Consider the following 15,074-nt stretch of genomic DNA (forward strand, 5'->3'; position numbering starts at 1 on the left):
TTTGAGTTTCAGAAGTTTATTTAAATGCTAAAACAAATAACTTTGGATTTATTAAAAAAAATAGAGTGCTCATTCCACTTTCTACTACAGGCATCAATCATAACAGTAGGTAAATCAGTTCCTATTTTGCTGGTCTTGGTAATGCTTCGACCTCCAAGAACAATAATTGGTTATCTACTCTGTGAATGATACTCCTGTAACTTGTATTGAGATATATAGGGGAGGGGAGGGAGAAGTGGTGTTTCAGTGGTGGCATAACTTTTCTTTTAAACTAAGCCTTTCTAATAGTATAATGTACACACTGCAGCTTGCTGTCCAGAAAAATCTGAGTGTACAGCACAGATGACGGCCCAAGTGTGATACACCAACTTGATGTTTGAAAACGATATAGTTACAAATGCTATTTTTCATGCAATACTGCAAATTGGATAAATGAAGTTAACAGTCCGCATGACAGCAAGCCCTTTCTCCAGAGACCGAAACGAGCAAAAAAATTTTACAGGAAAGAATAGACACACTGATTTACTATCTACTTTCTCATTAACTACAGGATCAATTTAGTTTCTAAATAAAGCCATATTCCTTCAGCACTGAAAATTTAACAGCTGACAGGAGCGAAATAATCAACATTTCTTGCCCCACCCCCGTAGTACCTTTCATTCAATAATGCAAGGTATCAAGCTTTTCTTGGGGAATGTCGTTTTTGGAGCTCTCCAACTTAAAAGTGAAATACACTTGCTGATTTCCTCTTTCTACACAACAGTAAAAGCACAAGACTACTTCCATAACAGAATAGTTGGATCCTTTCCCTCAAACAAAACAAAACTGGCAGCACTCCAGCAATGCACAGACTTGTACTGAACTGACAAAAATATGAAAAAAGGACTATACAGCTAAGCAGGACAAATCACCTTCATACAAACATTCACGTGGTCATTCTTGTGGCAGCTCTGTACTTGCTGCAACTGCTGTTGTATTCTTGGTATCACGGTTTTCAGCTATTGCCATTTCAGCAGAATTCTCCTCTCCTGTCTCCACATGCTGCTGCTCCTTCAGTTGGTCTTCTGCTGAACTCTCTTCTGAACTTCCTTGAGGAGGGAGACATGGTTCTTCTCTGGTTCCTGCTGCCTCTTGTCTCTCTTCTTCCTTCTGCTGCTGTTCCTCTACAGATTCATCTTTAAAGAAAACTGAAGTGGAGCAGCCTCTCTCATCACCTTCCAGTTTCACAGTTTCGCCGTCTTCAGTGGTTTCAACCTCATCCCCAATATTCTCTTTACTCTCTACAGTAGCACTTTCTGTAGCCCTTTCACTATCAGCCCCCTCTAAGGCTTCAGACTCATTAACATCTTGGTCAATGTTTTCATCTGTAAATGGGTCCTCACCCTGACAAAGGGAGGAAGCACAATGTTATCACATGGCTGCAAAATTATCTGAACTTTTTCTATCGAGAGCCTCAGACCTAAAATGCAGAAGTTTGTGACTGAAAACTGAGCACTCATCCCTCTTTTGCCTCAAACTATTTAAGCAAAACAGACTACATTTTCCCTAACAATTCTGCACATATGCCTGCAGGGTCCTAAATCCTAGGGCACTAAATCTCTGCCTCACACGAGTAAGAATGGAACTCAGTTTGCTGCAGTATATTCATTGGAGCATGAGACAGGGACAAGTCTAAAGGAGATCCACCAAGTGTAATGTTCAGCAAAATCCAATGCTTATGATGTTCTAAGACTGCTGACCTCAACTTATTTTTGAGCATTCAGTTCACTGGCAGAAACTGCAACTTTTTAGAAAATGCTCAGTATCTCTGCAGCTAAGATGCATTCAACTTTCTCATCATCCTATTTCAATATTAGGAAGTCCAAATGTTGACATATGGCTATAAACCAATGATGGTTCCTCACACATTTTGGTGATTTCAATCAGCAGTGCAATCTCTGTGACTGAGACTACTAAATGATGACTGTACTGGATTACTCATACACAAGTCATGCTAACCTTCAGGACGGTGCTCTGTTTTTCCTGTGCTTTATTTCTGGCTGGGATTTATCTGGTTTTTTTTTTTTTTTTTAAAGAAAACGCCATTTAAAAGCAGCAGACAGACACAGTAGGGCTGTTGTGCTGGATCTCAAAGCCACTACTTGTGTTCAATAGCTAAAATATTATCATCCCCAGCTCACAGATCACTGTGTGTGACTACCCTGCAACTGTTGTGTAAGAGAAAGCGGCAGCATGCCAGTAGCAAAATTACCATTGTCTGCTAAAATGCAAGTGACAGTTTCTCATCTCCTATACGCATGATGCACAGGAGATCAAGAGAGTCATGTTCCTCTATCTGAACCCATGGAGTCCCACCCATAAAAACTGGGCTGAATAGCAGTCAAGGATTTCTGCACCCAGCATAACTATTTCTGCTTTATGACCCAGCTGGATCAGATTCAGACCAGACCTCCATGAAAAGAAATCTGCCTCCATGAAAGAAAATCCATGCATGTGAGAGACAAAGTGCCATCTTCTTTGGCTGATTTTCAGCCAACCAGCCTTATTTACTGATGTTCTGGAGTTTCAGAGAGCTCCAGGTTATACCCTGCGATTTGGATTTGTCCATTATCGCTACTAAAAGAAAGGGGAGGGGATTCAGGAGTCCCCAACTGGTGGAGACTGTTGCAGACTCCCTCAGGAAGGGCAAGTCGCCAGCATCCCTTAGGGGAGGAAGCATTAGGCCTCTGTTCAAGAATAGTCTCTTGATGCCAACAGTCTCACCCTGCTTCCAGCCTTCCTTTCTTGGGGAAGGCGCTGAGAAGATTTTTGATGGGGCAGCTCTGGCATTACCTGGAATCCTCAGATTTCCTTCACCCCTTTCAGCTTGGTTTTGCACCTGGGTATGGTACGGAGACTGTGCTGGGTGGGTCGAAGATCTCCTCCTGCTGATGGACAAAGGTCAGGTGTCCATGCTGATTCTGTTAGACCTGTCGGCAGCCTTTGATACCGTTGATCATGAGGTGTTGCTGAGGCACCTGCGGACCCTAGCAGGGGTAGACGGAGTTGCGCTTGAGTGGTTCCATTTTTTCCTCCGAGATATCCCAGAGGGTGGCACTGGGCAACTGCTCATCTGCCCCAAGGGCTCTTGTGTGAGCCACCGCAGGGTTTATTCTGTCACCCCTCTTGTTCAACGTGTATGAGAGGCCGCTAGGGGAAGACAGCCTCTGTTTATAGGCCACCAGTACCAACAGACTGATGTTCTCAGCTTAAAGTCTCTTTCACTGGACCCAGAGAGCGGAGTCTCAGTTTTGCTAGTGCCTGCCTAGCAGAGACTAGTTAATTGGCAGAAGCTCAGTCTAGATAAGACCAAAGTGTTGCCAGAGGGACAGGGGGAACATATATAGGGGAACGGCAGATACAAGATCTGCTCCCCCATTAGTCAAGTTTGCCATAAGAGGGTGTTGTTGAATCTTGGATTGCTCCTGGATTCCCAGGGCACAGTAGCAGTCATGTTTCTTTTCATCTTCACCTGGTCAGACGGTTGCAATATTTCCTTCCAGGAGTAGAACTCACCAATCACCCATGGCCATGTGTGCTACATGAGCAGGAGTGCCTGCATGATCTGAAAATGCCAGTCTAAGCAAGCATGGTTCCCATTAGGGGCTTATCACACCCCTGCTTTGGAGACTGTGCCGTCTTTCCATTGTCACCAGGGTTAATTGTTGGTTTTGACCTGCAGAGCCATACCCATTTTGGAGGCCCTGTCCTTGGGTCATGCATTGTCTCCAACACCCAAGATCAGCTGAGCTGATTATAATGTTTCCCGTAAGTGATCTTTGGGGAGAACATAGGGACTAACATAAGAACTTTGAAATTTTGTTTCCAGGTTAATTAAAAAGAGGAAAAAGCCAAAACTGACAACTTGCTAGGTGAAATTAAATGTAGTGCCTACCTCTTTCTCTTGAGTACAGTCTACTCCAAGGAACACAGTACTTTGTCCCCAACCAAGTAATATTTCTGCTCATCAAGTAATACTAAAGGGTGGGCATAATGCTCCCGCTCAACACAGTCTTACACTAACTTTGCTAGAGAGCTGTTTTGAAGATAACATAACTTCTGCTGCTAATAGCTGTCAGATTTTAATTCAGTGCTTTACCACCATCTGTCTATATACAGCTACAGATCTGTCATATACAGTCTGCTAGAGTAAGTATACTATAAGTATATATCTAAGTATATATCTGGAAAACAATCTTTCGAAGAGACAGACAATATTCTAGGCTAAGATTATGCATAAGAAAGCAAAACAATAACTTTGCTTTCCTCCATCTTGTGTGAAAGTCATATGCAGGACACCCAGTAATACTGGTGCAATGTTTAGTGAGGACCAAGTTGGAGCTCCTGCCCCCTTGCTCTATGAAAAAGCAGGACTGAGCAGCAGCCATCCTGCTTACTTACCTTGAGATACTTTTCTAGCATTTTCACAATGTGCTTGCTATTTAAGACACTCTTAGCTACCTGGAAGCTAGCCTTCTTGAAATGTTCAGCTGCCATCTGGAAAGAAAAGATACACAAGTCATTATGATAATTTAACTACAAAATAAGTGAAAGTCTGATGCAGAATACTGCATTCCTAGTTATTGCTCTTCCTATTTCAGGGCTTCACTCCAATGCTAGTATGAACTCATGATACTACAAAGAGCAGAACACGGTGATCAGTGATAGCTTCTCACCAAAGACTTCTAGGTGAAACTTTTACCTGGGCATTAGATTACATGGTAACCAAAATGAAAATCTTTATCGAAGGTGAATGGATGACAATAAACTGAAATATGTTTGTAAGAAACAATAGATTCTACAGGCATCTCTACTGCTCAAGTGTGTTTGTTCCATTACTGACATCAAACAAAAAACTTATGTCTCTACAGCGTTTTTATTACTGTATGATTTATATTTAACATTAAATACTCCCCCTATCATTCCTGTATAGATACTTTAAGGGAAACATCAATACCTTAATACTTCTGTACAATGCTTCTTGTATAGATACTTTAAGGGAGACATCAATCTCTATTACAAAAGAACACAGAGTTTGTCATTTTTCCACCGTAATCGGAGACCATCCTACAGTATGGGTATTTCCTCATACCTTCAGGTAGCAACAGGAGTTACCACAGCAAAGATTTCCTGGAGGGCTAGGTCTACTCCTAATCCCCAGTTCCTTTTCCTGTCACCTCAGGATCGGCAGGAAGGAGAGAGAGCTCGGCAAGTCTAACTTTTCCTTTCCTCTTAAACCCCTTCTTTTAGCGTTTTTTCTTCAAATCTCCCCTCCAGTCTGTCCCTCCAACTTCTAATTTTCCCACTTTCACCCTAGTCAGCTCTGACTAACATCCATGGAGTGCGCTCACGCCGCCGACGCCATTTTAGCGTCGTTGTCGGAGGGGGAACAATGTGGCGATTTTCAGCCCCTTTCAAAAACTTCAACTGCCACCTTTACTCGGGGCGGAGAGCGGCACAATGAAAGGGGGAAAAGCCTCAAGCGCCACCCTTCCCATGGGGGCCGAAACCAGCGCCACCCTTTGCAAGCGAGCTGAAACCAGCGCCACCCTTCTTAAGGGGGCAGAGGCAAACACAGCACCTCCTAGGAGAACAGAAGCCCCTCCACGCAAGAGGGCTAAGAAGGACAAGAGGAGGAAGAAGCGGGCGGCGGAATAGCCATCAGCGGCTGGGAAACGCCGCAAAACGGTGTAGCCACCGGTCACGCGAGCGCCTGCTCTTGCAGGCTGTTTGCCAGCAGAGGCAGCCTCGCCGCATCCCCTCCCCACGACTTTTAGCCCACCAGGGAGGAGAAGCGGCTCAGAAAGGGCCAATCGGGGGTGCCACGCTAATGCTGCAGGGAGCGGAAACTGCTGCTTTGGCAGCCTCAGGGGCGCTGGACCCCATGACGGAACCACGGAGGCAGCCGCCACGGAGCCGCAGCCAGCGGATGTTTCAGGAGCACACTCTACTGGTGCCGTGAGTAACCCCCCACAGGGGCAGGGGGTGGAACCCCAAATCTCGGAGGAGGGAACCACATGGCTGAAGGGGTTCATAGCCAGGGAGCTTAAGTCACTGTTACCTTCCCTGGCGGTAGAGGTGGAACCCCCTCTATCCAAGGGCAGAACGCGACACAGGAGCAACTCTTCCTCAGCCCCAGATTCGGGGATTTTAAGGGGGGCCATCCCAGAGGGCAAGCGAGGTCGGTTCACCCCCAGGGCACCCAGGAGCAGGAAGAGAAGGCGTCTCCACTCCCCCTCATCATCCTCAGACTCGGAGGCAGTTTGTCCCATAGAGTCGCCCTGCAGGGTCCCCCCCAGGTACGTCCCCATCAGTGCCTGCCACACGGGGACTGATAGGACTACCGGTGGTACCTGAGGACCCAGTGAATCCACAGGGGTCCGAACATTCTACTTCGGGGACAGAAGGGGAGATATCAGAAGAAGAGGGGTCACAACAAGTGGCAGGTTCAGTCCGTTTGCGCAAGGGGATTACGAGGTGCTGCTAGCCAAAGCGCGGCACACCATTAACGCAGTATCTCATATTGAGAATCCAAACTCTAGCCGGGGTTGGACCAGGACATTTTCCTGTCCACTTCCAACTCCACCTCTATAATCCCCTTTCCCCAGCTGTTTCTAGCCACCTCAATGGCAGAACGGGATATGCCTTTTTCTCACAAGTCTGTGTCCCAATTCTACAACAAATTTTACGCAGTTCCACCTGAGGTGGCCATGCTGCTAGCCCCCGCAGTGATAGATGCCCCGATCACCCAACTGGTATCAGGAGCCATACTTAGTAAGGAAGGGGAAGAACAACTCAAGATCCCCGAGGACAAGAAGTGCGAATCCCTCCTTAAAAAGGCACAAAAAGCTTCGGCGAACGTAGTGTGGGCAGCGGTGGCAAACTCAGTCTTTGCCAGAGCATCAGTCCTCTGGGCCAGGGAACTGGTCAAACTGGTCCCACCTGAGAATACTAAGCTGCATCAGGGCATCAATAAGATGGCCAAGGCCGCAGCGTTCATGGCCGATTCCAGCCTAGATTGCATTCGACAGGCTTCCAGAGCCATAGGCTCAGCGGTGGTGGTCCGGCGCTGCCTATGGCTTAAGCACTGGAAGGTGGATTCCAAGTCCAAGGGTGCGAGATTGTTTAGAGACTCATTGGAGCCCGTCCTAGTGGATACCAAAAACAAGAAGAAGTTGATGCCATCTACCAGGGGAGAAACCCAGAGGCCCTTCAGAACAGGGAGACAACCAAGGAATTTTCGCCCCTCATTCAGACAATCCAGTTATTCGTCAAGCGGCTCTCCTTTCAGGACTACCGCCAATACAACCAACCATCTTCAAACCACCCCCATTGGCAGCAACAACAACCCAGGGGCGGGGCCATCAACCTTTCAACAAACAGTTCCAGGCTCCCGCTTTTCAACAACGCAGACAGTGACTCGGCAGCAGTCGGAGGCAGGCTGCAACGCTTTCAGGCAGCCTGGGCCATGGCCACCTCCGACCAGTGAGTGCTCCAGACAGTCTCAGAGGGCCTTTCCCTGGAGTTTTCATCCCCACCACCAGACAGTTTTTGCATCACACGTACCCCCAGAAACCCAGAAAAGAGGCATCAGATGGCACAGGCCATACAGCACCTACTCCAGATAGGAGCAATAGAACAAATACCAAAGACCGAGTCTGGGTGCGGTGTTTTCTCAATACTTTTTCTGGTCCCCAAAAAGGATGGGTCCTGGCGGGCAGTTCTAAACCTAAGACTTTTGAACCGATACATCACAAAGCGTACATTCAGGATGGAGTCCCTCAGAACCATCAAGGAGGTAGTAAAGGACCAGGAGTTCCTGACATCAGTAGATCTATCAGAGGCCTACTTCCACATCCCAATCCACCCGAATCACTGGCGCTTCCTGAGATTCGCCTTCAACAATCAGGGATACCAATACCGGGCGATGCCCTTTGGCCTATCCTCGGCACCCAGAGTGTTCACAAAGATCATGGTGGCATTGATTGCTCACATCAGGACCACGGGGGGGGTCCACATTCATCCGTATCTGGACGATCTCATCCGAGTGCCCTCCCTACCAAAAGCCAGGAGAGATGTTCGAAGAACACTGGAGCTTCTGAACCTCCATGGATTCGTGGTAAACCACCGAAAAAGCCATCTTCGGCCGACGCAGAGGCTCCTGCACCTGGGGGCGGTCTCCAACACAGCCAGGGGCTTTCTCTCCCTAGCCCCGGAGAGGAGAGACAGAATATCCCAACTCATCTCCAGAATACTGGAAGGGAATGCCAGCCAGGTCATGGACCTCGCCACTCTACTGGGATCCATGATAGCCTGCATAGAGTGCACTCCTTGGGCCAGGTGGCACTCACGCAGCCTACAGTGGCTACTCCTCCCATACCAGGACAATATCAGGACACACTCACAGATTCGAATCCAGGTCCCACTCAAGGTCCGGGTGTCACTCCTCTGGTGGAGGTCACAAGCTCTGTCCAGGGGACTGCCATTCAGCATCCCGAGCAGAACAACAACAACAACAGACGCAAGTCTGGAGGGGTGGGGAGCCCACCTTGGATGCCTCTTCGTTCAGGGAATCTGGCATACCCGGGAAAGCAAAAACCAGATCAACCTGCTGGAACTCAGGGCCATATGCCTGGAACTGATCCGCTTCTTACCACATGTCAAGCATCGACATGTTCACATCCGCACAGACAACACTACAGCAAAATCTCACATCAACAACCAGGGCGGAACAAGGTCAAGGACTCTCATGCGAGAATAAGCTAGGCTCTTCATGTGGGCGGAAAGAAATCTCTTGTCCATAACGGCCAAACATCTGAGCGGCACCTCAAACCACAGGGCAGATTGGCTCAGCTGGAGGCAGGTAGACGTGGCAGAGTGGACTCTGAACCAGGAGGTATTTGAATCCATGGCGAGGAAACTAGGTTGGCCGGAGGTGGACTTATTCGCAACCAGCGAGAACAGGAAGGTACAACGCTTCTTTTCTCTGTTCCATCACCCAGAGGCGGAGGGGATGGATGTCCTCTACTCCCACTGGCCGGGGGGCCTGCTCTACACCTTCCCCCACTACAGCAATAATAGCCAGAGTGCTTCAGAAGACTCGGCAGAAAGGAGCACGGATCATCCTGATCGCTCCGAGGTGGCCACGTTGCCCGTGGTTCACCAATCTACTGGGCATGTCCATTCGGCCACCCTTGCCCCTCCCAAGACGAACAGACCTTTTGTTCCAGGGGCCAATACTGCATCCCGACCCACACTGGCTCCAACTCAACGCCTGGACATTGAGCGGGAGAGTCTAGCAGCTCTGGGGTATGATCTCAAGGTACAGAATACTATTCTGGCCTCCAGGAGAGCATCCACCAACAGCAATTACCAGGCTACCTGGAGGGCCTTCTCTCTATGGGCCAGGAGAAAGGGAATCCATCCAACAGCAGCAACAGTTCAGGACTTCTTATTATTCCTGCAAGACAGCTTAGATCAGGGGCTGCGAGCGAGCACCCTCAGAAGACAGACCTCAGCTCTGGCATCTGTCCTGGAACTGCGATCTAAGGACTCGACCCTACTTCATGGCCACATAAAACGATTCCTGAGGGGGGCCGCTAACTTGGCCCCCCGATACCATACCTAGATTCCCCTCATGGGACCTGTTCTCAATGCGCTCACGGGTCCACCGTTCGAACCTCTGAAGGAGGCACCTCTCAAGGTACTTACAGGCAAAGTCCTATTCTTGGTAGCTATCACTTCCACACGCAGAATTTCCAAGCTCAGCGCCCTATCAGTGCGGAAGGAGTTGTGCATTTTCCAGGAGGCGGCGGTGATATTATACCTGGATCCCACATTCTTGCCCAAGGTCAACTCAGTCTTTCACTGGTCACAGCCAGTCGTGCTACCTTCCTTTTGCCCAAAACCCGCACACCCCAGGGAGAGAGCGTGGCACTCTCTGGATGTTAGGAGGGCGCTCCACATATACATAAGGAGAACAAGGCCATTCCGCAAGACAAGAGTCCCTCTTCGTATCCTGTAACCCCGAATCGATGGGGAATAAGGTCTCCAAGGCCACCTTGGCCAGATGGATTAGAGATACAATCATACTGGCTCATAACTCTTTAGAGATCTCTGTCCCTAGTGGCATCACCGCACACTCCACAAGGAGCGCATCCGCCTCAGCGGCATTCTCAGCAAGAGCCTCACTCCAGACTATATGTCAAGCAGCAACATGGGCTTCAATCACCCCATTCATCAAACATTACAAGATCCCAGCATCCCACAAGGAGCAGGCAGCCAGGGGCCGCAACGTACTCCAACAGGTAGTCTAAGATACTTCCGCAACCCACCCAGGCTGGCAGGTAGCCTTCATGTAGCTTGGGTATGTCCCATACTGTAGGATGGTCTCCGATTACGGTGGAAAAAGGAACATTGGGTCTTACCTGTGAAGGGCCCTTTTTCAACATAATCGGAGACCATCCGGCCCAACCCGCGGAAGTGGAAGCGGTACCTAAGGGACCAACCGGTTTACGTGTAATAGGCAGATATATATATTTTTTAAGAAGAAGAAGAAGAGGAGGAATGTTAGGTAGGGGCACATTCAGGAGGACAAAGATTATCCTCTTACTAGGGAGGCTCCTACAATGAACCAAAACGGCATCTCGCGGATGGGCAGATCTATGTGGCAGCAGTCTCAAACTCTTATTAACACTAACCACAAAACAGGGCTCTCTCTCCACTGAGTTAGTCACAGCAGCATCCTTCAGCACGACGGTCAGAACAGGAACTGGGGATTAGGGGTAGACCTAGCCCTCTAGGAAATCTTTGCTGTGGTAACTTCCTGTTGCTACCTGAAGGTATGAGGAAATACCCATACTGTAGGATGGTCTCCAATTACGTTGAAAAAGGACCCTTCACAGGTAAGACCCAATGTTCCTTTCTCTACCCACACAATTCATATTGAAAGTACAGGAGAATCTCGTTAATCGCAGGTTCACTATCCACGGTTTCGCATATCCATGGTCAGGTAATAGACACCCGACCGGGGTGGGGCGGGGGGAGAGGAAAGATTAGATCCGCGTATTCACAGGTGGCCGGAAATGACCTCTAAGGTAATTCCTGGCCTCCATTTTGACAGAGGGCCATTTTTTGGCTAATTTAAAAGGAGGGCGGCAAAAATGACAATTTTTGACCACGGGGGGCATTCCTGGACTGCTGGGGATCCTTGGAACACATTAGGTCACCCCCCTTGCATTTCTAGGACCTTTTAGCCCCCCTCAACACAAAACCGGGCAAAAAATGGCAATTTTCTGCTGCTGGAGACCTGTGGAGCACATTAACCCCCCCCCATTTCTAGGGGCTTTTAGCCCCATTTTTAGAAGTAAAATCTCAAAAAAAATATTGTTGATTTTCAGCTGATATTCCTCCACTGGAACCTAACCCCCACTATCCCATGCTATCCAGCTTTATATAAGTATTTCTGAGGCCTCAGTCATTTGAAGTTGTTATAAACACAACCTGATATTGGGAAAGACCATATCCGCAGTAGTAGCGGAGAACGGAAACCCTGCAAATACTGAAGTTCTCCTGTATACTGAAGAAAAATTAGATCCTGTCAGGATTAGAACTGCTTTTACCTAAATTTATTTTGTAAAAGGTGGAACAAGTTATACATTTGTCTTCAAAGTATGAAAGCAGCATCTCTAATGTCTATCACTCATGAAAAACTTTCTGTCCTACAACACTATGACAGGAGCAAAGTCAGGTATTGCAAGTTTTAGGTATTTTACTCATGGCCCAACATTAAACCCTCTTCTTGTGCATAATAATAAGTTTTCCATCATGGTCCTTCATAAACAGGAAGGACAGGTTTCTTACCTGTAATCATAGTTCTTCAAGTGGTCTTCTGTGCATTCATACCTGAGTATACACATGCACCTGCAAAATCGGAACATTCTAGACCTTATAAGGAAGAAAGAGTGGGGAAACAATCCCCCTATTGGCTAGACTACCCCCCTACATCAGTCTAGCAGACTATCTCAACCAAATCAGGAATTTTAGAGAGAAGGCTGCCACAGGGAGGTTGGGAGGGAAGTGTTAATGCGCAGAAGACCACTCAAAGAACTATGGTTACAGGTAAGAAATCCATCCTCCTTCGTGGTCTATGTGCATCACACTTGGGAAAGTAGCAAGCTCATCTTATCTGGATGGAAGGAGCAGCCTTAGTAGCAAACTGGGTGAAGAATCCTGGAACCTAAAAAGGCCTATTACTGAGACATCATGTCCAGGATGTAATTTCTGATAAATGTCGATGATTGTGACCAGGTCGCTGCCTTGCAGACATTCTCCAGTGGAATCCCACTCCAGAAGGCTATAGAAGTAGCCACTGCTCTCATTGAATGGGCCCATATGGGGCATGGTAACAGTGAAGTTGTTGAGGACAGAATATCTTCTGCTAAATATGGATGAAGAATAAGATAAACCTACAGAGTGGGCTTTTGCACGCTCTCAAGCGTGTCATCTACTGCCCAAACAAAGCTTTCCCATCAAAGGGGAGGTCCTCTGAGGAGTGCAGATTTGGAAAGTCCAAATGAGGGGCTCAGCCAGGCATGCCTCCTAAGGGAGACTGCCATGACCACAGAGCAGGATCCACAGATGCAAGATGCCTCTAAATACCAGTTGCAGGCGAGTAACAGCAGGAGAGAGGGAATGCCCTCTGCTCTTGCCTGTGGGCTTCAGAGACATCTGGTGGGCCACTGTATGAAACAGGATGCTGGACTAGATGGGCCTTGAGAGCCTGATCCAGCAGTGTTGCTCTTATGTTCAGTCAGCACCATGGTGGGCAGAGTGCAACAGTTGCTTTGCTACTCAAATCCCTCTTATAGGAGGGTCTACGCTGCATTTTTTGTTGTTCACGTTAAAGCCCATACACAGCAAGGGGGCTAATTTTTCCAGAATAAAGTATCTCACCCAACAAGCTTGATCATTGACCACTCTCAGGACAACACTCATGGTGGAGCAGATTCTTTTGCCTATTGCATCTAACGCCCCACCCCCACCCCCACCCCCAAGTTTATCCACAAGTGCTGCCAGAAGTCATTGACAAGACTTCGACTGTGCAGATTCAACCACCAATAAAATTAGGTATAAAGTGTTTTGTAAGATATTGTAAGTCTTTTTGCTGCACTTTGTAGATGTTCTCAAATTTCTTAGAGGTGGGGGCATGGAGGCTGGCTTTTCCCATGCAGCCTTCACAATGTGAGACAATGCTGGGCAATGCAACCACATTCTGGGAGTCAAATTAGTCCAACAACTGGATCATCTAGCGGGGCAGATTGCTGCTCAATTTCCAGCTTCAACAAAGGCACCATAGGCAGAAGTTGCTCCATGTAAATTTTTAATTCCTCCGACGGGGTTTCATCCAACAGGTCTTCAGCTGCTTCGTCTCCTGCAGAGCTAGATGTTTCTGTAGCCATGATAGGCACTTCTGAGTCTGAAAATACCTCCAAAGAATTTTTAGTTTCTTCCTCCAGAGGGTTATTGGACAGTTCAGAAGATTGTGGTAGAAGTGACAGCTGACCCTCTGGATGGCCAGTGCAGGTGAATTAGGAGGAGATGGGCCCATTTCTTCTGTGACACTAGTCTGTATGTTCTTTTCCCATCATTATGGTCAGGGATTCTGTGAGGTGAGTGTCCCTGAGGGGATCTAGAGTGAGATCTAGAATGAGTGCAGGATCTAGATCTGTGACAATGGTGATGAGAGCTCTACTTTTCCCAGCAGGAATGGGGGTTAGTCAAACGAATAATAGCAAGGTTCTGGCATGTAGAATTCATACCAAGGATCCCATATCGTAGTCTAGCTCTGTAGCTATCTTCATAGTCCCAAGCACCAAGGGAGAACTAGGAGCTATGTGTCAGAGGATTGATGTCTACGCCAGTTCCAATGCCTTCAATTCCTATCTTGATACATGGACCTTGTGCCATTTATGATTAGAGTAGGTAATGTCACTGTGGAGACCCTGTGGGATAGAGGCACGATTCCAGTACATCAGGGGTGGAGTGACTGATTGAGCTTGCTTCAGAATCGTCTGGGTGGGTACTGAGGTCTGAGAAACACTCATAAGATTGCTCAGGGCTATCTGACACCAACATGAATGTCTCAGGGAGCGTAGTTGAAGCTGTAGTTCTGGAGAGCACAGTTGTAGTTGAAGCTGTAGTTCTGGGTACTTCTTCCTGTAGATGCTGCTTCTTAGGTGGTTGTCCTAGTGCAATGTCAGCCTCGGAAGCAGAAACTGGCCGCTTCTTCTTCACTACTTTTGCCAGAACTGTCATTTGCCCTGTCCTTGTTACTGATAGAGGCTTCGACTGAGTAGCAGATTTTAGTTTTGTTTTAATGTGCGCTTTCCCTTTAAGGCATTGCTTAGCCGCCACCTCCGGAGCAGAGGCAGAGCTTTTACTTGGCTTTGTCAGCTGTTTGGAGCCTGAGACTCCTCTCAGGTTCAATGACAAAGAAGCCACTGGCAGCAGAAGGAGCAAGGTTGAGGAGGTTGGAGCCAACAATAACTGGCTGCTTTAGGGCCGGCAGAAAGTTGTTCTCAGCTGGCCCTGGTACCAATGGGGGTTGCTTTGCAATTGGACACACTGGACCCAGGCCCAAGTCAGGTGCCTCGGAGGGCTTGTATATTGGAGCCTCTGTTTGCGGGCACAAGTATAGAGCCTGGTTCATCCTGCATTGTGTCTACATTCACCTTAAGTGCAGCCTTGTTAGTAATTGCCAGCTGAATGATAGTTTCAGAGAGACTCAATGGTTTAGCACTCGCCACAGAGATACTTGCTTGGAGAGCCCTTTCCCACTGTAACGCTCTCGGCCAGGACACTCTATTCCGTTGGGCTTGTTTAGTAAATCCAAGACAGATCTTGCACAAATCTGCTTGATGGGTCTCTCCTAAGCAAAGACAACACTTAGTATGCCTGTCAGATGAAGGGCTCTTCGAGCGGCAATCTTCCCAAAGCTTGAAAGTCACTTTAAGAGTTGTGGCCATAAGGCATCC

At 47.8% G+C, this 15,074-nt stretch overlaps 1 protein-coding gene across 6 annotated transcripts in view; it reads right to left on the reverse strand.

Moving 5' to 3' along the window:
* AKAP8 (A-kinase anchoring protein 8) overlaps nucleotides 1-15,074 on the reverse strand; it is a 43,275-nt gene continuing 28,201 nt past the window's right edge. For 5 of the 6 annotated variants that reach the window (XM_053294389.1, XM_053294387.1, XM_053294388.1 and 2 more), the window contains 2 exons: nucleotides 4,441-4,536; nucleotides 1-1,383 (listed from right to left, as the gene is read on the reverse strand). In XM_053294389.1, coding sequence (XP_053150364.1) covers nucleotides 934-1,383; nucleotides 4,441-4,536 — 546 coding nt within the window. In that variant the 3' untranslated portion in view covers nucleotides 1-933. Of the gene's footprint in view, nucleotides 1,384-2,832; nucleotides 3,027-4,440; nucleotides 4,537-15,074 lie in introns of all 6 variants that reach the window. The other variant, XR_008315822.1, reaches the window with a different exon arrangement.

Source organism: Hemicordylus capensis, chromosome 2, assembly GCF_027244095.1.
Source record: "Hemicordylus capensis ecotype Gifberg chromosome 2, rHemCap1.1.pri, whole genome shotgun sequence".
In the NCBI taxonomy this organism is placed as follows: domain Eukaryota; kingdom Metazoa; phylum Chordata; class Lepidosauria; order Squamata; family Cordylidae; genus Hemicordylus; species Hemicordylus capensis.